The sequence below is a fragment of the Fringilla coelebs genome, assembly GCF_963513975.1.
Source record: "Fringilla coelebs genome assembly, chromosome: 23".
Classification (NCBI taxonomy): domain Eukaryota; kingdom Metazoa; phylum Chordata; class Aves; order Passeriformes; family Fringillidae; genus Fringilla; species Fringilla coelebs.
Genome location: NC_140049.1, coordinates 5849513 through 5876997, shown reverse-complemented (window position 1 = coordinate 5876997; position 27485 = coordinate 5849513). Strand labels below are relative to the sequence as shown.

The window sequence follows — 27485 nt, the reverse complement described above, 5'->3', positions numbered from 1 at the left end:
CATCAGCTATTCCCAAGTCTGAGACAGCCTTCCCACATTTTGCCTTCATGAAAAAATAGGGCAGATGGATCACCCCAAAGTGACAACCTGTGTTTTATGTCACACACTAGAAGAGGATGAAGTAAAGCCCTTTCTCAGCTGGCAGGCTGGCAGCACACACAGAGCCATGGCTTGCCCAGCTCTTCTGGAGGGCCGGCAGAACTGGGTCAGGGACAAAAATTCAACCTCCTTGTAGTGTGATTCACTCTCTTGGCTGTGAGGAATGCATTAACTATGCTATTATTGCAGGCTGTGACTACTTGTGCTGTTGCAGTGCTTATCTTCTCTCTCTGACTCCTTTCTCACAACATTTTAATATGCTTCAGTGCTTTTTGTTATAGAAATTTCAACATTATGGGCAATACTAGGACATTGCTAAAATCAAATCCTCTGCAGCTGTTTAAAGGTTCTCCTTTCTTACTCTCAGCTCCTCAGAAGCCTTCTTACATTTACAGAATAGATTTATAACTGTGTAAATGTTAATTTTCCTCACACTCAGATATGAATGAGCAGGTATTATGGAAGGAAATTGTTGCACTGAACTCAAAAGCCAGTAATGATGTGCTCAGTTTCTTTCACAACCCAGGAACATCAATGATCCTCTCCATCCTTCAGTATCATTAAAAGCTCAAAGCCAAAATTAAATAAGACCTAAAGTCATCAACAAACCAACCTGGTGAACCAACATAAACTAAGAGGTAAAAGAAGTATCTATTTTTCTCTGAAACTGGAAGAAATCCATAAGCTACAAAAGGTCCAAATGAGCTGTCACTACTGGGAGATTGGGAGCTGTTGATACCTGAGATGTTTCCACACTGTTACACCAGGCAACAGCATCAAACTCAAACAGATGGACAGACAGAGCTTTGGATAGTCTTTAGGTTCAAGGAGGTTTAAGGATTTAAAATGTTTTCCCATGCTGGGTGCAGACAATCTCTGCTTTCAGACAAAATTGGAACAGACACATGTTAGAGTGAACTTCAAGACATGCAGCTCTACAAATGAAGAGAAGCAGGCAAATGCTGAAGGATTTTACTGAGCCTTTCCATAGGCTGTTGTTCCTTTATTGGGCCTTTCCTTAAGCTGTCATTCCTTTCAGATTATGGCAATGGAGTCATACAGTTTATCACTGCAAGCACTCAAGAGTAACCGAAGTGCTGTTTATAACCCAAAAAGTACCTATTAATTTTAAAAATCTAGCCTGGTATGAACTTTGGGAACACAGCTAACCATGAGCCAGGCAACTGCACTGCTGTCCCAAGAAAGTTATAGAGAAAATCTTCCTGGAAGCTACTTGTACCACATGAAAGAGGTGACTAGTAGTACCAGTCAGCAAGGATTTACCAAGAGCATATTTTTCCTGACTAACCTGATCACCCCCTTCAAAATGCTTCATGGGTTATAGGAGGGCACTGCATTCTCAGCAAGTCTATGCTTGATAGCAAATTGTCTGGAGCAGCTGAAATGCTGGAGGCTGATATTGCAAAGGACTTAGCCAGGCTGGAAAATGGGCTGATGGGAGCCTCAGGAAGTTCTGCCAAGTCCTGTCCCCAGGACAGTCATTCCCTGCAATGATACAGACTGGAGACAGGCTGTCCAGAGCACAGATGTGGTGGACAGGGAGCTGCAGAGGGTTCAGCAGCATCCTCTGGCAGCACAGCCAGCAGCCCCTCAGCTGTTCCAGCAGGCTCAGGGATGGGACTTGTCCTCCTCTACTCACCCTTTTGAAGTCCCCAGCTGAAGCACTCTGGGATCCCCAGTACAGAAATGCACTGATCCAGGTAAGTCCAGTGGAGGGACACCAACATCAAGGTTGTGATCAGGGGCTGGAGCACAGGATGCATGAGAGGAGAGAAGGCAAAGGAGGCCCCTTCCTGCAGGGAAGTCAGAGCTGCTCTTCAGAGAATTGCCCGGCGGGAAGAGAGGAGCCAGCAGACTCAAATCAGCACAGGAAGTTCTTTCTTAGTGTGAGAGGAAAACATCTTTGATCATGATAGTGGACAGGCACTAGATGGAAGCCAGGAGAAACTGCTGGATTTCCAACCCAGGAGATGGAATGGAATGGAATGGACAATGCCCTGAGCAGCCTGCCTCAACCAGACCTGCTCTGAACATGAGGCTGGATTCAAAACCTTGGAAGTCCTTCCAACCCACCTGCCTTTGTGATTCTAAGACTTCCTCCTGTTGTTTAACATGTTGCAGGGCTGGGAGGGCTGGGAGCTCTGATGTGCTCTTGTTACAACAGAAATTTAATTTACATCCAAGATGGAAACTTAGTTTTTACTTTTCTCCTCTGATGGTAGAGACAAGAAAACAGGGAATGAAAGCTCTATCACAGAATGAACCTCTTCAAAGGCTATTTCCATTCCTTTGCCCCACATAGGACCAACAACACTTATTCTATTTCTGAGAGAAAAAAAATTCCAGCCTGTTCTTAGAGATTTCCTGTGGTAGACTTCTCAAGACATCTCATGAAACCTTCAACAATATACTAATGTCAGAAAGCCAAAACTATTTTGTCTGCAGTTTATTTATTGAGATTGCCATAACTACACTGTCAACATAAATGGATCTATTGCAGCTTAACCATGATGAAAAGCAGAGGATCACCTCTGTAAGCACCACTTCCTAATATGGAGCATTAATACAGAAAGAGACTGTCAGGGATTGAAGAAAGAAGATAGAAAGAAACCTACAACTTAGCATAAAGCACAGAATCACAGGATGGTTTGGGTGGGAAGGGACATTAAGGCTGATCTTGTTCCAATCCCTGCATGGCAGGGACACCATCCACTAGCCCAGGTTACTCCAAGCCCTGTCCAACCTGACCTTGGACACTTCCAGGGATGGGGCAGCCACAGCTTCTCTGGACAGCCTGTGCCAGGGCATTACCATCCCACAGCCAAAAATTCCTTCCCAAAATCCCATCTACCCCTGCCCTCTGGCAATGGGGAACCATTCCCTCCTTGTCCTGTCCCTCCCCTCCAGGCCTTTGTCCAAAGTCCTTCTCCAGCTCTCCTGGAGCTCCTTTAGGCTCTGGAAGAGGACTCTTTCTTCCTAGAGCCTTCTCTTCTCCAGGATGAACATCCCCAGCTCTCCCAGAGGGGTTCCAGAGCAGGGGGGCTCCAGTCCTCAAAGCAGCTCCATGGCCTCCTCTGGGCTCACTTCAGCAGCTCCAGCTCCTTCCTGTGCTGGAAGCCCTGGGCTGGAGCAGCTCTGCAGGTGGGGTCTCACCTGAGCAGGGCACAGGGGCAGAATCCCCCCTGCCCTGCTGCCCCTCTGGGGGATCAGCCCAACACAGGGGGGAGTTCTGGGTTAAATCATCACACACAGAAGAAAAGTCATAATAACAAAAGCTTGCACCATTATCAGCTCTGGTTATGATAAGTGACAGGGGATGCAACATAGACATCCTTTGCAATTGTGCTCTACACTGAGGATGAGATTTTTCCATTTGGCATCCACTGGAGAACACAGAATGGAAACAGGAAGGTAAATCTATTAACAACAACATCCAAACACGTGGCAGCATAACCACAAAGGTCAGGGTATGAGGCTGTCTGTAATTTATTTACAGCTGTAATAATAGTAAATGTTATTTCCTTTAAAATTATTTTAGTATATATCAGTTGCAAATTTAAAGAGCAATGTTAATGTATAATTAATCAGAGAGGATGAGGCAGTTTGAAAAAGAAGCCAAACTCCAGCCAAATCCAATGAACACGTCACAAAAGATCATATACTGAAATCTGACAAGAGCTGACAGAAATCCAGTGACCAACCATTTGCTTCTCTTTGGCATGTGGTGTGCATTCAAAAATCCAATAATCCTAACAATAATACTCTGGCTTCCTGAATACACCAACCTAACAAACTTCTGTGAAGAGGTACTGAAATTTAGACTTGTTTTGAGGAAAACATTCTTTTTAAAAAACATCAAATCCTGGTTTAAGTGTAATGAAGACATTACAAAAAAAAACCAGATAAAATGTTCCAGTAAGTAATTACTCTCATTCTTTACAATTTGTAAACATTCGTTTTCCTTTCTTTTTCAGTATGGATATTTCTAGTTTCAACTTGAAGTGGCTGGATATTGTTTTATCTTTCACTGATAGATTAAAAACTCTCTGTTCCCCAGGTAAGCCAGAGATTTATTTTCCTACACCTGAAAGAGAATTCCCTTCATAGTTGGTCACTGGGCTTCTCATCTTCAATCATTCTTCTCTGAAGAACCTCTCTGGTTTGCACACCCAACGTGGGGAGATATTATACTGCAAGATCCAACTAATAAACACAAGGATCATGTATTTATGTTACTTAATGACACTACATTGTATCAGCTTCTAGAATGAAGAATATCACAGCACTTCCAGCCATTTCAGACCACCAGGAGCTCTCTCAGCTCCCCACAAGAACTGGGAATTTAAGCGATTGTTTCCAGGGATGCTGTAAGGGAAACCATGAAGCCCAGACCACACACTCTGTTCATAAATGCATCCTACAGCCAAAGTGAAACACAGACTGCTTGCACCCACCTAAAGAAGAAATCAAAATCCCTGAGTGGACTGTTACTGTAATCAGTAATTGGAAAAACTCTGGACAATTGGTAAATATTGGAGGAAAGCTGTGACTTTCTGTTGTCTTTTAAGGTTGGTGGCATAAGTTTATCCAGAGTAAGTGCTCCTCAGTCAAAAAGCATATTTCAACTCCTTCTGTTACTTAATTTTACACCACCTTAATGCGGGTGTTGTTAAATCCATGGTGTTACAATTCCTTACCAGTGAGTGAGTTACAGAAATATTCCTTCTGCCTATCATCCACATCATTTGCATTTTGCTTTCTCTGGGAGAATACTGTAAAAGGATATAATAATGAACACCCCTCAGAAAGGATATGAACACAGAATTGACAAACAGAAGTGGAGCTGTACAATAGTATTATCTACAGGTACTCTGATGTGCAGATTCTTATAAACAAAAACATTTTCAAGATGTCTCTCTCCAGTTCACTGAGCACAGACCTGCAAAGGGCACTGGTATGAAGCTCCTACATATTTAAAAAGGATGCAAGCCTTAGCACAGCACATTATTTATAAACATCCAAAGCATCAGTCTTCCCCCAGGATTGTGAAATGCTCAGTTTTATGTCTCCCAGCAGAACATGATACCTTGATAACTACCCTGCCCACGTGTGAGGCAGATCTTGTTAAGGGGCTCACTGCAGGAATGTGGGCCATTGTGCACACAGTAACATGTTTCTCTTGCCTGAAGGTACCTCAAGGGGTGTAACTAATCTCTGCACAGGGGGACTGGGGCAGACTCATCCCCAGAAGGATGACTAAGTCCTTTTAATCTTCCTCAGCTGCCCACAAACCACGTCACTGTAATCTGTCTGAAAAACCTCCAAAACTGAGCCTCCAAGTAAGCCCAAGAAGGTTACCAGCATATTAACCTCCCTTTTGGCTTATTAAAAGAAAAATTAAGAGCTTTGAAAATTGGAGATTTTTATTGCTCTTGGCTTTGAAAGCCCTAATTGTGAGACTGAAATGTTTCCCAGAACAAGTTTTAGAGATTTCCCTCATAACTTCAGGAGAAATGGATGACTCGCCAGTCCCTGCAGCCACAGGGAGATGATGGGAACTGTGAGGAGGGAGAATTTTCTACTTCCTGACATAACACCCTGCCTCTATGAGGCAGTGGTTGCTCCAAACATCACCTTGGATTTTGTGGGTCTGTGTCCACAGCTGGCTGTGCTCCCTGCCAGACCCAGAGCTCCTGTCATTCCCTGCAGAACACTCCTCCCTGTAGCACAAGCCATGACTGCCACGTCCACACGTGTCTGTCAACTGTGCAATTTTCCTCTTACTGCCTGATGATTTCTTATGCCACTCCAACCTTCTTCAGAAAGTAAAGGATATTTTGAGTTCAGTAGAAAAACTCAAGGCAAACAAAAAAATCTATTTCTTGGAAGCTTTGGCAGTGTTATGCAGGCAGGCAAGGACTCAGACAAGATATTCCTGTGGCTGCCATAGAAAAGGAGAACCTGCAGCTGTGAAGATCATCTCACAGCAAGGATGGGGAATAGCTCTGTGTGCTCTGTACAATATATATATGTACATGTATTATATATAGGTTTGAGGAGCGACAGACTGCAATTGTGTAGCTCAGCAAGGATGTCTTGTTATTCATTCTGGAGACATCCTAAAGCATAAAATCACAGCTCCTGGTTTATTTTTGACGTACTGACCAGTTCCATCTCAGTTTGCCCTCTTCTTCTCAATAAGCCATTTCCCATCCTCCATCCCACAGTGAGGCACTACCAGGAATTCTGAGCACTCTGGGCAGAGAACTACAACAGGCCCATTGCCAGTTCTATTCCCAGGTTTGTTCTACCTGTTTACTCAAAATGCAGAAAAGGCCAGACTGTCCCAGGGCACCTGCAGCACCTGCAGATACACTATAGCTGTCTGGGCTCAGGGGGTGCCTCCAGGACCTTCCCAGTACTCACCCCACTTTGCTGTAATTAATGCCCAAACTGTGTCACCTTTTCCAGGTAACAACCCCAAGATTCTTCAGCCTTGTGTGACTTGTCACCTTCTGTGTCAGCCATAACAGGGTAGCAGAGGACATACAATTTCCACCTGACACCTATTCCTGCTACTGGCATGAATAGGTCTGAAAAGTCCAAATCACTCCCTGATCACCTTGAGAAGCTCCTCAGGGCAGCTCAAGTCCAGAGAACAAGACTGGAATGGCAGTAATGACTCTCCTACAGCATAAGCAATCTCTTCTGTAATCTTTCATCATGCACTGTAAAAATCACCACTGAATTAAAAGCTCAATCAGCACCAAACCTTATTTTGGACTCCAGAGGCTCTACCCATTCCATGCTAAACATCCAAGAGAAGAAAGAATTAAGGATATGTATCACATGACCATAAGTAAGAAAGTAACCTCGCCACAGTGCAGTCAAGCAGAGCTGTAATGCAGCATTTCTAAGATCATACCACATAATACTGAGCAAGCAGAAGGTAAACTCTACTATCCATCCATTGGAAAGGAAAAAACCCAACCCTAAAAGTCAAGGTAGGTCATTCTGCTGCACAATAAGAGAGGTCGCTATCACTTCACACACAGCAGAAACCCTCAAGTGCTGAGACAGCATTGCACTTACTGACTTCTATTTTGTTTCAAATTAACATGAGTAATTTTGTTCACAGAGATGGATAAAAAAGGAAAATCCAAGTTCAGAGTGTTCAGGGAACAGGATGGTATTACAGATTCATTGCTACCTTTAGAAGTCTTTGCCAAAAGCTCATGGAAACTTTAGGAAAATTATTTGGAGAAATTACCTAGTTATGACTCCAGAAGACACACAATAATTTAAAACTTACTTGAAACACCAAAATTCTGCAGTTAATCAGTCTTTTAGGAAAATTTACTAGCACATGTTTCAACAGCACCAGTTTCACCTCCCATTTCTACCAAATCAGTTTCTAGATGCTGTACCAGGGAAAGAAACTGCAAAACACAACATGGGCAACTAACCTGGGATTACAGACACATGAAGAAAAGACCTTTGAAATCTGAAATGAAATTTAGCAGGAGATAACTCAGGGGAATAATGCTGGTGTACAACATTGCCAGGAGCAGTTCTGGAGCTCCTGGAAGCATTAAGCAACCGTGTCCCAAAGAACCAATGCCTGCTGAATCCTCACATGTCAAACGGTAACAGTGGCAGGAACAGAACAGGTTCTACAGTCCTGAAGGCAACTGTGGCATTAAAAAGTTGAAGAAGCAGCTTTATGAATTTCATGTGACAATAAATCACTTTGTAAAGCAATAAATGCTGTGAAACACTTTGGTCAAATAACCGTTCCCAAAGAGGCCCATGTGCACGGTTAATTACAAGCTCTGTGTGTGTGGGATTCTCCAGCTCATCCAATGCTGTGCCTGCAAACACAAACAACCAAACACCCCACACAGCTCTGGGGGTGAGTCCTGTCACACCTGTGCTGGCTAAATCAGTAACTCTGCACCTGACCCCAATTCCTGCAGCACTCAGCTGTCTGAGGTGTAACCTCAGGCTGTGCAGTTGCGTGCACAGCAGACACACACACAGAGCATCTCCTCCTGCAGAGCAGCTCATACCCCACACCCACTGTGACCTCAGCTGCAGTATCTTAACATGGCTTAAGGTAAAATCTATTCACATTAATAAACACAATGAATGCTGCTGTTCCAAAGCCAGGAATTACACACACTGGTATGGGCTTCAGGGAACAACTGCTTGTGCGTTCTGGGATGAAATGATCCTCACTTACATGACCTGAAATATGCACTGAAACCAGGTGAGCCCTTGGCACTTCCACCTAGAATACAAGCTGATCCCAGACAGGATCTCTGAGTGTGCTTTGAGAAAAAAACAGACATTTTATCACACAATCGCTGCCCTGTATGAGTAGCAAGTAGCAAAAGAAACAGATTGATATGTTCATCTTTCTTTCTTTTAAATATTGTCTCATTTGGAGTGCTTCCTTGGCACTCGGTGGTCTACAGCCTTTTGATGTCCATGTAAAACCAGATATTTTAAAATTTGTATCTCTTCTTAATCAAAGCATGTTAAAGCAGCCCTTTCTGAGCCTCCATATTACTATTTGCCAGCCACACCTCTATGTATAAACAGAATTTATAAGATTTTATGCACATGGGCATTATAGTGATAAATCGAACCTCATCTAGTTTTGAATTCTGCTTCAAGAACCACTGGTACACACTGAATTATTGTTCAGCTTTTGACTGAACAAATGATTGAAACACATATCAAAGTGTTTAATGGTATTTCTTTAAAATGTGTTAAGAGAAGTTTCAGATGTGTCAACACTGACTAATTTTTAATGACTGCTACCCACAATATTTGAGCTGATTAACCACCAGTGGGAAAGAGTTGTTACTATTCAGCTAAAAGCCAATGCTCCTGTCAAAAAGCGTCCATGGCAAAGATGAGTCAAAAAGAAGGAGCATAAAGGAAAAACCACAAGCTGAAGGTTTTACCTCACTGTCTGGGCTGGGCTGGATGACCTCCCAGGTCTGGGAGTCCACGTCGTAGCAGTGCAGCTCGTTGGGCAGCGTGTTGTCGGCGGCGCCGCCGAACACGTAGAGGTGCCGGTCGAAGGCCACCATGGTGTGCCCGTATCGCCGCTGGGGCGGCGGCGGCGAGCCCCGCAGCAGGTGCTCCGTGGGGATCCGCGTCCAGCTGCGACAGCAAACAGGAAACACGGGGGTTTTTACAATGCTTTTAAATTTTCTCACTCTATCCTTCGTCACCAGGAGACACGGCATTCTCCCTCAAGGCCCTGAAGTATTACATTTCACAACTCAGGCAGTCAAGGATTATGTGGATTTTGCACGACTTAACTGTCTACACTCACATCTTTTCCTTGAATTCAAACTGGAAGAGATTATTGGTAATCTTTGCTCCACTCTGGCCAGAGAAAACAAACATCTTGTCTTTGCAAACCGCCACGGGAAAATTACAGCAGGAAGGAGGAATTTCACCACTTTGTTCAATCTGAAAGGTAATTAATTCAGAATCAGAAATGTATTGTTACAGTGCACAACTCCACATGCTGAGGACACTGCAGGGCCACGGGACACAGGTGTAGCCAGGGCGAGCACATGGCATGGGCCCTGTAAATCTGGCGACAGGTAATTGACTCCTGTTGTGCTTACATGCCTGATTTTCCCTGGATAAAAAAGTTGAGAGGCCATGTTTTTAAAGCTCCCAGTACTGCAGGGATCAGGACTTGGGTCAGCTGGCCAGCAAAGCTCCCAGTCTCTGTCAGTAGTCTGAGCAGGAATGCAGTCCCAGCACTCCCCCGTGGGAAGTCCAAATCCAGTTCACAGATTCACAAGCAAAAAAACCACCCTTTCATACACAGTTGGCTTTCCAAATACCCAAACCAAATCAAATTTGAACTGTTTCTTTTCGCTGTGGATCAAAAACACATTCTGAAGAAAGAGCAGCGCAGTCTAGCATGGGAAATTTTAAATAATTCTGCATCAAAACCAAAAAAGAGAATTTTATGTGTTAGTTGAAATTAAAGCTTCTTACCTCTTCCCAGCAGGTCAGCTCTCTGTCCTGCAGGCCTATTGTCCACATATCATTTAATCTGTGCCATGACACAAAAAATGCTTGATTTGAAACAATTCATTTTTTGTAACAGTGTTGAAAGAGCAGAAATCCTATTTCATCAACATTCCTTCCGCACAAGAAGAATCTCCGACTTCCACTGACAGAAAAACAATTATTAGAATCCCTTTGTCCTATACCTAAATTTTACAGCCCCACCCCAGCTTGCTTCAGCATCTTTCTAGTTACAAGTACACTGCAGTTAACTGCTACAGTCTGGAGCTTAAGGATTTGAGCTATTTAATCTTCAGGATTTTTACAAAATACCCCTTTTTACCCTGCTCCTTCTGCTCATCCCTATTAACTACTGAGACTGACCACAACAATTATTTACAGGGCTGAATTCTTCCTTAAATACAGAAAGGAGGACGAAGCAGGTAACCTAACACATCTCTGACTGTGCTGTTCCTGGAACAAGTTACTCACAGTAACTACAGATGTTTCCTATGTTCAAATCTGCCTGGAGGCTCAAGTTCCATAAAAAGACATTTTTTTAAAGTGATTTGACATATTTAACATAAATTAGACAGCTCCTCTCACCCACTCCTTCCTTTCAGCTACCCAAGGCCCAGGGGGACTCCCTAAGCTGGCACTGAACAATCCCACAGAGTCATGCATCTTATACCAATTCCTCCTCCAGAAATAACAAAGACTTCCCATCAGTATTCCCGATTGTCAGCAGTTCTCCTGGAGACTTTGTGGAGCTGGACACAAAGTTTCAGCTGTTTCTGAAGATTCTTCTCAAAAGAGGAGGCAATCCAGCTCCTCATTTGTGAAAATCTCTGTGTGCTCTCATGATGCAAATATTGTACATCAACATTAATTACTCCTCAAGTTCATCATGACAGAAAAAAACATGGCATGTCCAGAACTGACTGTTCCCTGACAGACCAACAGCAAACGCAAGGAGCTACTGTGAGACAAAGCACCAGGCTCCCTCTCATATCTCAGCACCACTCCTTTACAGTCTTTCCCCATAAAAAATCCCACCTCCCTTCAACCTGAATATTATATATTTCCAGAGACTTCTGAGAAAAAACTGACACGTTGCTGTTAGTTCTGTCAGATGATTTCATAGCAAATCCAGGCTTTGCTCTCCAAGTATTCAGCAACATCAGCTGGCCTGTGCTGGGGATCTTTCAAGAAATGTGTATTTGCCAAATTCAAAAGATCATCTTGCAGTCTTACAACCAAGCATGCTGTCAAATTACACATCCACAGCCACTCTGAGTAACCAGATCTTCAGGCTTTACACACACACTCATGTGAACATGAACCAGTGAACTGCAAAAGTGCAATGCTCAACAACAGACTGGGTTTGCAAAGCTCCAGTTGAGTGTTTAAACCTCTTGGAACATGGAAATGTCTCTAAAAGGTGGAAACTGAGGGGCTGGGATTTCACAAAGCAGGAGAGGGTGATAGTGCCCCATACCGTGCGTTGCCATCGTATCCAGCAAAGATCCACAGCTTGTCACTGTACACTGTTGCACCATGAGCTGACCTGGCCACTGGCAACCTGCAAGGAAGAAAATGCAGACAACAATCTTCCCTCTGCAGCTGCAGAGGGGCTGCACGAGGATCTAAGAGCTAAAATGCACGTGTAAAAAGAAGAAGAAAGTTCCCCTAATTGTTTCTGCCATGTGCCCTCCAAACACTAAGTGAGCCTCTGAAGGCATGCATTAGTTTTGCACTCTGTCTTCAATGGAGAGAAACTACCTTAATGCAGACAGGAAAAAAAAAAAAAAGAAAAAAAATCCCAACTAATTCCTTGTCAAGACCCAAATACTCTCAGAATAATTTGCATAAAGTAGTTAAATAAATGAAAATCCATAGCACCACTGGTAAAGCAAGGTGGCAATCAACTCTGGCTATGAACATCCCACACCTGTTCCCACAGACTAGGCAGGAGAAACACAGAAACGAGATCAGGACAGAGCTCAGGATGCTCATTTGGGATCATTCAGGGTGGATCCCCAGATGTAGTGCCCACAATGAAAGATCAAACCTATGATTTCTCCTCCACAATCTTGGTTGTTTTAACTAAATCAGCAAGGCTGAACAAACCTGTGATGCCACAAGGCATCTGTTGGCTTGTCTGAGGTCACTGTGTAACATGAACACTAACTCTGGGGAGCAACAAGCAAAATGTGAGTTTGTAAACCAAGTAGGAGATGCTCTCCAAGATGTCCCAAGTCACCAGAATTAACCAGAAAGAGAAATTACTAATGCAGTCTCTGTTCTGAAATATAATGTGCTCATCAGAGGTGAGCAACAGAAACACAGGAATGGATGGGACATTCCTCTCCACAAATCACAATAACAAATGTTCCCTTCCCTCTCCCCACTGAAACCAGCATTCCAGAAACTTCAGCTGTGTAAAGGACTGCAGGTAAAGATACTACACAACCCTTACTGGGAAGTGGTAAACACAGAAATGTTTGGGGCAGAAAGAGCCCATCTAGTCCCACTCCCTACCATGGCAGGGACACCTTCCACTTGCCCAGGTTGCTCCAAGCCCTGTCCAACGTGGCCTTGGACACTTCAGGGATGGGGCAGCCACAGCTGCTCCTGTGCCTGAGGGCAACCTGTGCCAGGGCCTCACCAACCACACAGCCAAGACTTCCCTCCCAATATCCCATCTAACCCTGCTCTGCCAGTATGAGGCCATTCCCCCTTATCCTGTTCAAGCCCTTGTAAAAAACAGTAAGAGTTGGATCACAATCACCGTTAGAAATCACATTCTGAAATGTGCACAGAGTCAACTTTAGGAATGTGTTAGTGATTTTGATTTTCCTTGAACACTGAATCTCAGGAGCCCTTTTCTTCATAAGGGATCTACAATTTACAAGCTATTCTTGAAACTGAAACAATTCAGAAAAAAAGCCCAGCTCCCTTTGCTCCCATTCCTTCTGTTATGGACCTGAAACATGAAGAGGGGATTTTGGACAAATTTTCATTATAGTGCATTCTGGAATGGAGGCCTTCCAAAAAAACTCCTGCAGAACCAAAAAAAGTTAACTGAGAAAGCAGAGCAGCAGTCATGCTGCAGGCCTAACATCAGCACTGTAACTAGGTCTGACTGTGCCATGTGAAATGATGCCAAGCTACCCTCACTCCCCCAAAGCATGAGGCAATGATACCAGCTCTTACCTTCCCTCAGTCTTCCACTCTGTCCACTGCCCCGTTGCAAACTTATACTCAAAGAGGTCATTTTTATTCTTCAGGTTAGAATTGGAATAGATATCTCCAGTATAACCACCTGGACAACAAGAATTCCATTAGACTCCCAGGCAATGGAGCACACACACTCCCAGGCGTTGCATTAGGAGAAATTTTAGATTGCATAAAATGTTTGGCTAATGGACTACTACAGAAGGAGACTTCACTCCTTCTCCAAAAGAATCATTATGGTAATGAGCTTCAAGTTGTCTTTAAACAAAACAGCGCCATCTTTCCAAACTAAAGTTGAAATCACAGCCATAAAAAATACTGGATTTGCTACTGAATGAGATCTTTGGCACCTCCTAAAGATCTCACATTCTTTTTCCAAACCAGTACAGCAGCACATCTACCACTTGCAGTACAACCTGCTGCTGCCTTACCGAAAACGAACATGCTGCTCCCATAGACCACGGCGGAGTGGTGGTACCGTGGTGCCGGCGGCGTCCCCGTCGTAAAAGCCCTGCAGGGGTTACAACAGCAGCAGTCAAACACTCTGGCTGCACTCTGGGCACTCAGAGCTACTGTGCAGACTCAGAAAAGAAACAACTGTTATCAGTTATTCTTTTGTTCCCGAGTGTTTCCCTGGTTTTGGATAGTTGATTGCAATAAGATTTTATGGAACAGCAGTATAGTATAAATGGTTACAAACATGCTGCTGCTGAAATCTATTTGGCAGAGCTGAAAAATGAGACACAGATGAGATAAGACAGAGTGCCTACTGCAGAGCAAAGGAGCCAAGAAAGCTGTGAGGACCCCTGGCACCTTCCCTGGCCCGAGGGGTGCAGCAAACCTGGTCCCTCTGCCCTCCCACAGGCTGCAGGAACAGAGGCGACCGTGCTGCTCTCCCTCGCTGTGCTGCCCGGCCTCCCCTCGGGCAGGATCGATAAGCCCGACGGCCCAGCACACCGCAGGCTGGCAGGGAGCAGCTGTGACAGTGCTGGGCGGAGGTGACACTTCCTCCCGGGTACTCAGATAGTGCCACAAACTTCTACACCCAGCCCGAGGCGCTGAGAGAAGCCGCGGCGTGTCCCGGCCCTGCCAGCGACCAGGGATGGCGAGGGGATGCGCTGCCCACCTGCACCACGAGCAGTCCTTCACGTCGAAGCGCAGAAGATCGTTCAGCATCGTCTTCCTGCGGGAGGGACGGGAGAAGCGGCTGAGCCAGGCCGGGGGTCGGACAGGGGCGGCCACGGACCCTCAGCCCTGCTCCACTCACACCCATCTCCCCTCACACCCACCTCACCTCCCCTCACACCCATCTCCCCTCACACCCACCTCCCCTCACACCCATCTCCCCCCAGACCCATCTCCCCTCACACCCACCTCACCTCCCCTCACACCCATCTCCCTCACCCCCGGCGTTCCCGACTCCCCTTACCCGTTGTCCCCGCCGAACACGTAGATCGCATCCCGATAAGCCACCACAGTGTGTTTGCTGCGCCTGCGGGCGGCACGGACAGGTCAGAGGCGCCGGGAGCCCCCCTCCAACCATCCCGTCCGCTCCCCAGCTCACCGGGCCCCCACGAACTCGTCGCAGGGTGGGAGGCGGCGCCAGCGGTGCACGGTCTCGAAGGGCCCGAAGTTGAGGGTGAGGTACTCGACGCTGTCCGAGCAGCTGTGGTCGAAGTCCACGCTCGGGGCCACCTTCGAGCGCCCCGCGCCACCCGCCGGGGCCGCGGCCGCCGCCATGGCCCACGCCTGCCCCCCTCGACTACAGCTCCCGGCGTGCCCGCCAAGAGAGGCCGCTTTCCGGTGCCCCTGACGTCCAGCCGTCAGACCACAACTCCCGGCGTGCATCGCGCCCAATGCGCAGGCCTGACAGCTGCCAACCGCTGGACTACAGCCCCCAGCATGCACCGCTAGAGGGGAGGGGGCGGGGCCCGAACGCCACCGTGGAGCTCGAAGCGCCGCGCTCGAGGCCGGGGCGGGGACCGAGCCCGCCGGGCCGAGCCGGGACCGGCGCTGCCCCGGTAAAGACTGCATTACTCGGGTTTACTTGTTCATTCAAAAACAGAACAATACTGATGAATATGCATAAAGTCTCATTCCAGGGTCCGAGCTGGGCGGTTCGCTGGTTAAACACGGCCCGTGGGGTCGGAGCTTCGGGAGCGAACGTGGCCAGTTCATCCCCACAGAGCCTGAGCGGGACACGCGTGCCCGGCACCAAGGCAGCAGCGGCATGTGCCCTCGGCTGTGCAGTCCCCCACAGCCCATCCTCTGCTTTTCCTTAGTTTATGTTTCCTAAGATGGTGCCAGTCACCTCTATGATTATTAGTTTAGTATCTTCGCAACAGCAGATAAAAGAAGTGGTGCTACACCTCAAAACCAGAGCTCAGACGCTGCTTCACAGATTCCAGCAGTTTCCATGCTGAGCAATTCTGTTTGACTGGTCAGAGGTTTTTCAGCACAATTCCCGCAGCAAACATAATCCTTATAAAGACACACCACAGAGCAAGCCTTCAGAATTTTATTAGGGAAGATGACAGTGGTTAAGCAGAAAAGCAACGAAGTCACGAGCACCAGCAGGACTTTGCTGAGGACTTTGCCTCAAACCTTCTCCCTCGTGCACCCTCAGATCCTATCCAGCCTCCTCCTAGGGATTGCTTGAGTCAGAGTATTTCTTGCCCAGACCACCCTGCACACGGTGAGGGTGCTGGCAATAGCTGCTACACAACCACACCATCCCTGTGCCAGTCCTGCCCCTCAGGCTGGCCCCAAGCTTCAGCTGCCATGCCCAGCCAGCTCAGGCTGCATCTGAGCTGAGGATGAAGGAGGGAGAGTGCAGAGCACCAGCTCAGCCAAGAGGAACAACCTTCCCACTTCCCAAGCAATCTGTAAGGGACACAGCCTTTTTCTGTCCATCTGTTCTGTGGGAAACTCAGGTAAGTGAATCTTTACACGTAGAGACAATGCAACTTATGCCCCCATCCTTCCCTTCTCACACTCCTTGAAAAAACACTAATAACTGCAAATCAAAGCCGTTTTTACCCAAAACATGGATGAGCTCCAGCAGGAACATGGCACTGACCCATCTATCTTTTGGAACTTACAATGATAACAGACACCTTTAGATGTTTCAGTTCAGTGTCAGTACTAATGTCAGCCTCATTTTTCATGGACTTGTTTAAATCTAGCATGTGACCTGGCTAAAGCCCCACAAGGCACAGGATTCCAGTTCCCACTGGAGCACACACAAACCCCAGCAGCACCAGGCTAAGCTGTTTGCTGTGTGCTGTTTGCTCCTGACACCCTGAACACACCTCAGTGCTTCCAGACGTCTGGCATCCACTTTTGTCCAAGTATGGATGCCTGGGTTTGTGCCTTTGCTGCTGATGCACACGGCAAAAAAACTGGTCCTGCCTCTCCCCAGAGCTGGGACCAATTCTTGCAAGGACACTCCTGATCCTTCTGGAACAGCCATGGGCACACACCACTGTAGTCATCAGCTTCTAGGTGGGTTTTCAAAACTGCACTGTTTGGTTTAACTTGTTGGCACTTTCAGTGGAAGCTGAGAGGCAAAGGCCTCAGAACAAAACTCCTACTGGACTGTGTGACAGGAGGGTCAGGTCAGGGCACCCCTTCTGTTACATATTCTTGTAGACCAGAGAATCCCCAGGGAAGAAAGACACTGACACTCAATGACATGGGAAGAGCTTGTACCTTATTAGACACATAAAAATCAGGTTTCAAACTCTGCTTCTCATAGAGTTAGTTAGGCACTCAAAAAATTGAGAATGGCTCAGAGGAGTCTGCAGGAGATGGGGGATTCCCCCCTGGCTCTGCCCACTCTCAGGCACAAGGTGAGACCAGTGAGAGACAGAAGGAGTCCAGGTTATGGAGGTTTTGATACAGTGTCAAAGCAAATGATTCCACAAAGGAACAGCAAGTGCCTTTCTTAAAAGGAAACTGTAATGGCTCAGCCCATTTTAAGCAGCAGATATATACAGCACAGGACTCCCCTTCTGTCCAGGTGGCTCCCATGAAACACCCAAACATCCTCTAGCAGCATGTACAGAATGTGTCCTAAGTAGAAATATGTCTTTAAAAAGTGACTTCAGGAAACAAGCCTTTTTTCTTTTAAATCTGTTTTATAAGAAGGATACCAATGTACATTTTAATAGTTTTATTTCATTTTTCCCAAAAGGGAACCAAAGGCAGAGAGGTGTTGTGAGATACATCACACTGTTCTCATGGGGAAATCAATTTGCAAATGGTACTTTACCACTCTATAAAAATACACACAGGAGTGTGAAAAAAGCAAAGTAGTTCAGAGTGGCTGTCATGGAGCAAATCTGTTAAATGCAATCAGTTCTTTTTTTTTCCCCTAAAAACTGTGGCTCCTTGTGTTCCAGAAAACCAGTCTTTCATAGCCACATGCCACAGGAACAGAAAAGTAAGTGATGGCTTCCTCTGAGCATGTGCACACACAAGTGTTAGTGAAGAACTGCTCCCAAGGGAGATGTGAGCAACAGAGCCCCATCCACACCAGGAAAGAAGAAACGCACTCAGGTCCATTGTCTCAGCTTCCCCTCCAAACTCCTGTGAACTGGCTCCATCCCATCCAGGCAGCTCTGAAAAGAGTCTGTGGTTCTATAAAAGAAGTCACCTTGTAGGATCAAGATATTTACCCTGTGTTACGTGAGGAGGAACGACAGCCAAGAGGAACAACCTTCCCACTTCTCAAGCAATCCGTAAGTGACCCGGGTCCATTCTCTGTCGAACTGTGCTGTGTGAAACTAAAAGTGCCTCTTCACAGGTAGAGACAGTTTCCTTTTGAGACAGTTTCCTTTAAAAAATATTAAGGACGCATTATTTTTTATTTTTAAGAACTTCCTGGAAAGTTACTGTGGAAAATGAAAGTGCTCCTGTAGTGAGACCAATGTGCAATGTCCTTGCTGCTTTCTCAAGATTCTTTTCCTTAGCATCCTTTGATGTGCGTTAAGATGAGGCTCAAAACAATGAGGCCATTGTCAACCTGGAACAAGGCAGGCAGACACTGGAAAATGTTTTATGTCCTATCATAAAACGCGGAATTAGCCAAAAATAACCTATTGTTCCGATCTGGTAGGTGTGGTCTCTGGAGTAGCTCTAGATCCCGATGGCCTGCAGCACTCGCTTCTCGTTGTCGTTGAGGTGGTCAGAGAACATGGCATAGCAGGGCTGCTGTGCAAACTGGCACAGGAAGTCGGTGAGATAGGCCTGGGAGGGACAGAAACACCCTGTCAGCACCACCCTCCTGGGAAATCCTGCTGCTTCCACCTGGCAGGACACATATCCCAACCAAGTAACCAAGTAACACCCTGGGACTGGAGGGAACAGAAAGGAGTGTGCAGGAGGAGGAGTGGAATCAGAAGGAAGGGTTGGAGCAGGGGAAAAGGGTGGGAGCAGAGGGAAGGGCCCATCAACAGCTGCAGGTGGTGGGAAAAGCAGGAGCAAAGGGTAACCAAGGAGCTGACTGGATGGGAGCATCTCAAAGTGGAATATCAAATTCTGTCATGTTCACTCTCCAACCTACTCCTGATTTCTGCCAGTAGCTGTGAAGCTCACAGGTAGAAAAGTCTCATCTCCCTCTGTTCAAAGAGTTTTGTTCATTCATATTTCCACGTTATAGATATTGATGATAAGGAAAAATACTCCAGAAGTTCTTGGAACACTTGGCACTTTCCAAAGTAATTTCAATTAGCAGAGTGCCTTCTGGATCACAGTAACTGGTGTTTCCAGTGGTTAAATATTTGTTAAAGTACAACATTAAAAAAATTAACGTTTATAGAGAATTATTTGAATCTGATAAAACCCCTCATTCTAGAGCATCACCTGGAGATCTATTTGGTAAAGAGGGTCCTTTAATGCATCTGGATCATCCTCTTCATCATCTTCATAGTAATCTTCATCTGTCAGAGGCAAATCAGCAGGTTTTAACATCAAAAAGAGCAGACTATCTCAGGAAATTTTCTGTTAAGCAGCTGAAACCCAAGGATCCAAAAGTAAATAGTTTCAGTGCTGCTGGGAAAAAGAAAATTGTATCCAGAATATTCTCCTTTAGGTGATGTGATAGAAATCACTAAAGCCCAGAACCAGGGCCAGTGGAGGCTCGAGGAACATGCAGGTGATGAGCCAAGCACACATGGGACACTCCCAGGCAGGTCTGGGAATTCCAGGCACCAGGATGTCCTCCTGCCTTAATCCCATGTGAGGGTGGCACTCAGCCAGTTCTGAGCTAATGTGAGCAGTATCCCTCACTGTTTCCTGTAAAGTTCTCCCTTCTGAGGTTACATGAACCTGAGGAATGATGCACCCACTCATCTCTTTATGCAGCACTTGCTCCTCAAAGTCTCCACAAACAAGATCACCCATCCCTAGGACACTGTCACGCTGAGGTCACACCTACACCTTGAGAGCAATTTTGTCTTCAGAAGAAATACCTGCAGGAACCTCCCAGGTGTGAAGCCTGTGCAGTATGTGAACTCCCAGGTGATGTTATTTATAATGCAGCAATTTAATCACCATGTTGCTCAAAGCCATGGCTTCTCCAGAAAGTCCTTATTCACAATCCCAGAGCAGAATTCCTTCCCCATGCCTGCAGCCTTGGTTTTGCTGCTGGCAAGGGAATAAAACCTTGACTAGGATGTCACCTACTTGATTATTGCTTTGAAGAAGGACTTTCAAGCTGTTACTCACCATACTTGTTTGTGGAAAGAATATCTGACAAGAACTGTCCTGCTAAGCCTTCATCTTCATCCTCATCTTCTTCCTGATCCTCCCACATATCATTTGAATCATCTGTTTAGAAAAAGAAAATTCTAGAAATGATCCAAATCCAAGAGGTCTGTGATGACTCCATAGGGGACTGGAGTTTGTAGGCAAACACATCTCTGCCTGTGTGGGTGGACGAAGAGAAACACCTACAATCCTCTTTATCCTTTTGGAATGATTCCAGAGCTGGAGCTAAGCAAAAGGCAACACCAAGAACAGATACTTGAAATAGGAAGAAAGGCAAACCAGATACACCATGAAAGGGTAATTTTATTTGCACATGGTCAGATCCCATCTTCCAAACTAGCTCAAAAGAATTTTTAGGTCTAAGGATACACAACACTGATTGATCTTATTTTCCCATTTTTTTTATTTTTACCTGGAAGAGATTGGAAGCACTTAAATACAGCACAGGCAAGGAAGAGATATTGTCCTAATGATGAATTGTACCACCAAACAAGAGATCTGGAGAGGGACTTTGACAAAGAGGAATGGCTTCCCACTGGCAGAAGGCAGGGTTAGATGGGATACTGGGAAGGAATTTTTGGCTGTGAGGGTGGGCAGGCCCTGGCACAGGGTGCCCAGAGCACCTGTGGCTGCCGCACCTGGATCCCTGGCCATGTCCAAGGCCAGGCTGGACAGGGCTTGGAGCAGCCTGGGACAGTAGAAGGTGTCCCTGCCCCATGGCAGGGGGAGAACAGGATGAGCTTTAAGGTCCTTTCCAACCCAAACCAGCCTGGGATTCTGTGATTCTATAAGCTTATCCCTCTGGATCACTATTCAAGCCTTTGTAGGATACATGATTTACTGTCACAAAGTTCCTATACCAGAAATTCTTCTCAAGAGAAGATCGAGTAGATTTAAGCCATGCAAAGAGAAAAAGCAAACCCAGTATTTTACCTTGGCTCCAATCTGCAGTTGTCTGTCTAGATGCATTTGCTTCCATGGCATTAGAAAGTTCATTTATTATTAATTTTAAGATTTTTACTAACAAAGGAATGTTTGTCCAGCGCTCAGGATCTGTAAGAGAAAAAAATACACATATTCATGTTGCTTTTAATTAAAAGTTATAAAACAGGCCCTTTTTTGTTGAGGTGGGGATTTTTTTATTAGGGAGGTTGGGAGAGAAAACCTACTGACATAAAATCCCCAAAGCTTCTTTCCATACACCCTCAGAGCTACATTCCCAAAGATCTCAATGCAGTATCAACCTTGCATATTCTGAGTGAGGAGGAGGCAGGGGGAAAATCTTCACAGCTGAATGAATGTGTGACTCTACTCCTGCAGGCTGCTTAACAGTCAGCTGGAGTCAACCTTTCTTTCCTGCAGTCCATTTGCACATCCGCCAATGCTTTCATGTAATAAGCAGTGCATGCTCTCAGTCTCTGCCACTGCTGAGGCACTGTAAGCTCCAACTTTTCCTTACTAGTGTTCCTGCAGGGCTTAACTATTCCACAGGGACAGCCAGACAGTGTTTTTGCCCTTAACTACAAAAGTAAAGGTCCTAGCAAATAAAAAAATCTGGGAGCATTAGTTTTAGCTCTCACTAATGCTAGTATTAATCTTTGTTTAACTCAAATGCTGGCAGTTGCCATTTTTCTCTCTGACCTTCATTGGTTTGGTTTTTTTTAAGCCAAGAATAATCAGGCAGCAAGTGATTTGTGACCACCACTCACCTCTTAAAATCCCTAGTGCTTGCCTCTATTCATCTCCTTAGCTGTCCCCTTAGTCCTCCACTGCAGATCCCAAGCCCATGGCAGCTTAAGGAGCACTGACTGTCTGGAGAGGCTTCCAGTTTGGATCTGTACAGACTCCACATCCCATCCCACCACGGGGCACACAGGAGCTCTAGCACAGCAAGTGGCACAACCAAGGTCTGACTGATGGCTGAGGACAGCAGCCCCTGAGCGTCCTCCCCCTGGAGCTCAGTCCTCAGGAAAAGCTGCCCAGGGCTCTGCACTAATTTAAAAGATTAATCTCAACAGCAACCTCCAGTCAAAGACCTTGAGTTCAACTTATTAAAAATAAGACAAGTCTTATGCAGGAGACTGGTCAAGGTTTCCTAAAAGAAATCTCTAACTTGTTGAATCACTGCTTTTTGTGAAAGTGTCTCATTGAAAAAGACACCCCTTTGTTTTAAATCTCTGCATGCACTAAAGACACCTTCCTCTCAGAGAAGCTACCAGACATCCAGAAATATCAATTCTGTCTCATGATACCAAACAGCAGTGAAGAACTCTCCATCCCATAATCACCTCATCCAGTTATATTAAATCAGACATCAGGAGTCCTCCAAACCAGTCTTTGGCAGAATTAAGTTGATACAGGTAAACAGATATATTAAGCACATGATGTATGAATTAGCTCTAAAAACCAACACATGCCTTCTGCAGGAACTATCTCCCACAGCTCTGTGTGATCTGCCAGACCTATTTAAGGCCTTCCATAGCATCTACTTACAGGAAAAAGCCCTGTTAAACACAGCAGAATGATTACTCACTTTTGGCCGACTTGGATCGTGTCCGAATTCCCTCATCCATATTAAATATTTCTTCTCCCTTCACCCTAATGTCCTGGAGTCTCTTGTCATCTGTGTTGATGCCATACTGCAGGAGTTTGCACAGTGCTACAGAGCTGGGAGCAGAGAATAGGAAAATTAGAGATCAGAATTTCCCTGAACTGTCTGGCTTTCACAGCCCCTCTCTAACAGGGAACACACCCCAGAGCAGACACCCCCATGCCCTTTCTTCTGCATCTTTGCCAAGAACAAGCATGACAGAATTTTCCCATGTCTCCTGTTTTATGTCAGCATCTGAAACTGGACTCAGCTCCTGACCTGCACAGCAAGCTGGGCACTGGTCAAGCTCTGGATTTAGCAGCACCAACAGTACAGACATCCACCCACACACACATCAAAGGTTTCTCCGGGTCAGAAGGGCCGCCAGGTTAAACGTGCCCCTGCAGCACCATGTACACATGAGGATGGAATTAAGAGAAGAGCAGTGGAATTAAGACAAAAGCAGTAATTTGGCTGATCTGTAGCAATGATCTGCCCCCTTTCTCCAGTCTCAATGCTCATTTTCACTTCTAGTCCTTCATGGCTCTGCCACACTCAGACCTTCCAGCTTGCTCCTCTCCTTTACATTTCTTTCCATCTCTGATGCTCACATTTCCACTCCACACTTCAAACCTTCTCCAGCTCCACACTGTTTTCAAGCACATTGAGGATGATGCTGACTATAGGTCAAGGTATCTCTCTCTCCTGGCTCCACAAATCTCAAACTGAAGTTTTGGAGTTCTGTGGAACTCTTTCTGTGCTTTCACTTCTCACCCTCTCTCTGTCCCACACTATGGCTCTGACTTCTGCTGGTTTGGACCCAGGTCATACCTGCTGCCCCAAGCTGCCCAAAATTTTCCCATCATTTCACCAAGACCCCACAGCCACTTCTTCAACCTGGCCCCAGTGGCTGAGGACTGTGCACACAGGAGATGTCAGCTACCCTCAGGGTCCTTCTACTAACCCTGAACAAGAGGCTCAGAGCAGGCCCTGCTTTTCCTCAGGACAAAGAAACTCCAAGCATTTACTAATGTGGTAAATGTCACCACAACCAACCAAATTCAAGTGTTTAATATTAATACAATGTGAAGCCCTGTTACATCACCTGTACACAAACATTTCTTATTTTGGACAACACAGCTCTAAGCAATCACCTTTAACCTTGTTCTCCTGGTCAGCCTTGGCTTTTCCCTGTGCCATCAGCCTCAAGAGATCCTGCAGACAGGCCTGCACTGTCAAAATGGGGATAAACCACCAGGCTTAGGGCTGAAAGCAACAAAACGTGGCCAAAAAGACCACTGGATCCCAAAATCTGCTCCTTGTCCTTCAGGGACACTATTCACTAACTTCCATTTTGAACTTACTTTTTCTCATTATTTATTTCACAGGCTATTTGACAGCCCATAACAATGACATAACAACACACACTAATAAGTGAGTTAACAGCTCGTGAGACCCCTAAGAGTGGTCTGTGAGGCCTCATGATTCCAGAAAAATCTAATACAGCAGCTGTGACAAAATTTAAATGAATACAGAGCATCCCATGCTTTGGAATACAGCACGCAGCCTTCAACAGAACACAAACACGCTCCCACAGCAAAAGGGAGAGAACACTGTTGCAATTGATTTCTTGATTGACTTTTAATAGATCAATAAATCCACAAGAAATCACCAAATTCTCTCAGGAAACCATCTACAATACCCCAGAACTCTACAGTAGTCTACAAAGGCAATTCCATGTGTGGAAGCTCTTCTCATCTCATTCACAGAAATTCAATCCCAAAGCAGCCCTGTATTTGCAGGAGACACCCCCTTCCTCCTTGTGTCTCTGTTCCAGCACAGGAGCAGCAGGAGCACTGATGAGGAAGATCAGAGCTTGCTCCAGTTACCACAGCTCTCCTGAGCAGAACTGACAGTGCAGGGAGCAGCAGTTCTGCCCAATGCTGGCACACACTGCTCCCACCCGAGCCAGCTCCCCTTCCCTACACCCAGCACCCCAAGGCAGTGGGATGAGGGCAGCCAGCAGGGGTTTCTGTGGGTCCCACCTGACTTTGCCTTCATACTGCCCATAGAAGAGGTGCTGCCTGCTCATCCACTCGGCCATCACAAACTCCAAGGCGGGCTTGCCAGTGGGGCCAGGCAGGCTGCACAGGAATTCCAGGAGGGGCTCCAGTTGTGAGTGAACCAAGTGAGCAAACACCATGATCAGGGACTGCAGGAGGAGAAAGGCAATGTTAGCTGTACATAATTTAATAGCTGGAAAAGTTTTATCAAATATTTAAGGAGCTGGAGTGAAGCTGTGCTTGCTGAAGGAAGCTGAAGCTCCCTGCAGGACTGAAGGCTGTGCTTACCAACCCCAGGAGGAAGAGCAAGTACAACCAGCTCCAAAACACTGTGCTACAAATGCAGGAAATAAACACCACCTCATCATCACTCAGCAGCACCTTCCAAATTCTGCATGCATTTTGAACATGATTTTAGGGAAAGAACTACAACTCCTGAAAAGGTTTCATTACAATATGCAGTTTTACAGTCTGAGTCCTAATGACCAGGGCAGAACTCACTTGCTGTGTATGTCTAAATGTCACTTTCCCAGCCTGAGGGCCTCTCTGTAGCCCTCCTCAGGAAAAAGCTGCCCATCTCCATAGGACCATCTTCCAGGCTAACACAGGGAAGAGATCCAGCACTGCAAAATGCTTGGCTACAAGGGCTGCATGGGACTGCTTCAGATTTAAACTTCTGTATCTTTTAAATCCAAAACCAAGCAAAGTGAGAGCCATTCCAAACAATTATCATCAGTATATCGAGGGGTAAAAAATCCTAAAGCAGGTGAGATCTGCTGACATTGAAATGGCCATTGTGGCACCACATGCTGTCTTGAAAAAATCATTTTCAAAAATCAGAGAAACAAAATAAAATAAAATAAAATGCTTAGAGCAGAGTGGAGCTCAGCTGAGTGCTGCATTGGGGGCAGAGATGGGATCTTGCTCAGCAGTGCCAGCAAAATGTCTTCCCCCAGCTGCTACCAAGGAACCAGGGCAGTCAGCATGAGCTGTTTTACATTGAGGGCACAGGCAAAAAAAGACAGGAGACAGAATGAAGACCACTGGGAAAAAAATCACTCCAGAAAACTGTGTCACTACAAGTAGGTCAAGGCTAGAAGAGATGGTGGTGCTTTTTGTCTGGTGTCTCACCTCACTCAAGTCAATCATCCCTGCCATTCACCAAAAGCTCATCTTGTCTCAAGTCCCAGGCATTTATCCTTGGAATACAGAACAAATCCACTCAAAAACAAATGCTGCCTCTGCCATAACATTCCTAGTGAGGCAACTCCTATCCCTCCAAAGAGGGCTTGCAAGTACAAGGGCATGAGGGACTACTGAAAGTACATTACAGCTTATCCAGGAGAAACTTCCTTACCCTTTAACCTCACAAAAAATTTTGGACCTGAGGAACAGCATGGAGCTGTGTCACAGGAAGGTCAGGTTGGGAATCAGGAAAAGGCTCTTCACCCAGAGAGTGGTCAGGCACTGAACAGGCTCCCCAGGGAATGATCATGCCCCCAGGGCTGCCAGAGCTCAAGGAGTGTTAGGGCAGAGTGAGATTGTTGGGGTGTCCTGTGCAAGGCCAGGAGTTGGACTTAATGATTCTTCTGGGTCCCTTCTAACTCAGGAGATTCCATGATTCTCTGATCAGAGTAGGCATTTTCCTGACTACTTCAACAGGATACACAGACCCTCCAATTGCACGACCCATAAATGAACAGACATGAAATGAAAGAAAATTGTGACAGTTTCTTCTCCTGGTGTTCTCCTCATTCTCCTGTGTGCCAAACCTGCTCACCTGCATCACACTAAGTGTCTCTGCTTGCTGCATTTTACTCAGGATGGCTCTCAGGATCTGGTCCAGATTCTCTCCCAGCTCACTCCCAGCTTTTGAAATTAAAGTGGAGACCAGTCTGCCCACAAAGGCAGCGGTGAACTCCGAGGTCCGTGGGTCCAGGAGCTGGCTCACCACCTGCATGACGTACCAGAGCCCGTTGTGGCCCTGCTCGTCGTGCCACTGCGCGATCTGCTCCAGCGCCACCGACACGTACGCGCGCAGGCACTCGCCGCCGTTCTACGAGACAAGAACGGGTAAGGGAGCGGCCATGTGGCATCACATTCTCTTTGAACATAACTCTCTCTCCCAGGATTTTTCCTGGAGAAGCACAGAGAGAAGAAGAGAAAACAATTCTTATCTCTACTTGCTGCTCCTGTTGTTTTTGCACCTGTAGAATGTTTACCTGAAGGGATTTGTCAATTGGGTTCTGCTGAGGATTGTTTTGTTTCCTTGGCCAGCTGGGTCAAAGCTGTGTCCTGGCTGTCTCAGACAGTCACGGGTTTTTCTTTAGTATTCTTTAGTGTCTTTTGTTTTAGTATCTCTTTAGTATAGTTATAATATAGTATTAATGTAATATAGTATAGTTTTAATAAAGCAGTTGTTTAGCTTTCTGAATCATGGAGTCGTTCCCAGACGTTGGGGTCTCCCTGCATTTGATATGGGCAGGCATGGGAGACAACCCCTTCACTACCCCAGAACCACCCTGAACCATGATGCAAACAAGGGTGACACCTGTGAAAGATTTACAGGTAAGTTCTACAGACTCCAGCTCATTAACACATACACTACTCCTCACTGCCCAATCAGCAGCAATCAAGATAACCAATAAATACAACAACAA

The 27485-nt window shown here is 45.9% G+C and overlaps 2 protein-coding genes across 2 annotated transcripts in view; both read right to left on the bottom strand.

The window, feature by feature from the left end:
• LZTR1 (leucine zipper like post translational regulator 1) overlaps positions 1 to 15158 on the bottom strand; it is a 36031-nt gene extending 20873 nt beyond the window's left edge. Inside the window, exons 1-9 of the mRNA XM_084220708.1 lie at positions 14966 to 15158; positions 14831 to 14893; positions 14528 to 14584; positions 13833 to 13912; positions 13381 to 13489; positions 11663 to 11746; positions 10153 to 10210; positions 9470 to 9609; positions 9093 to 9294 (exon numbers count right to left, since the gene is read on the bottom strand). Of these exons, the coding sequence (XP_084076834.1) occupies positions 9093 to 9294; positions 9470 to 9609; positions 10153 to 10210; positions 11663 to 11746; positions 13381 to 13489; positions 13833 to 13912; positions 14528 to 14584; positions 14831 to 14893; positions 14966 to 15141 (969 nt within the window). The 5' untranslated portion in view covers positions 15142 to 15158. The remainder of the gene's footprint in view (positions 1 to 9092; positions 9295 to 9469; positions 9610 to 10152; positions 10211 to 11662; positions 11747 to 13380; positions 13490 to 13832; positions 13913 to 14527; positions 14585 to 14830; positions 14894 to 14965) is intronic.
• A 2375-nt stretch (positions 15159 to 17533) lies between these two features.
• The window catches only part of IPO9 (importin 9), a 39760-nt gene continuing 29808 nt past the window's right edge, over positions 17534 to 27485 (bottom strand). Inside the window, 7 exon segments of the mRNA XM_084220731.1 lie at positions 17534 to 18651; positions 19267 to 19343; positions 20131 to 20232; positions 21106 to 21225; positions 22706 to 22839; positions 24808 to 24974; positions 26606 to 26881. Of these exon segments, the coding sequence (XP_084076857.1) occupies positions 18541 to 18651; positions 19267 to 19343; positions 20131 to 20232; positions 21106 to 21225; positions 22706 to 22839; positions 24808 to 24974; positions 26606 to 26881 (987 nt within the window). The 3' untranslated portion in view covers positions 17534 to 18540.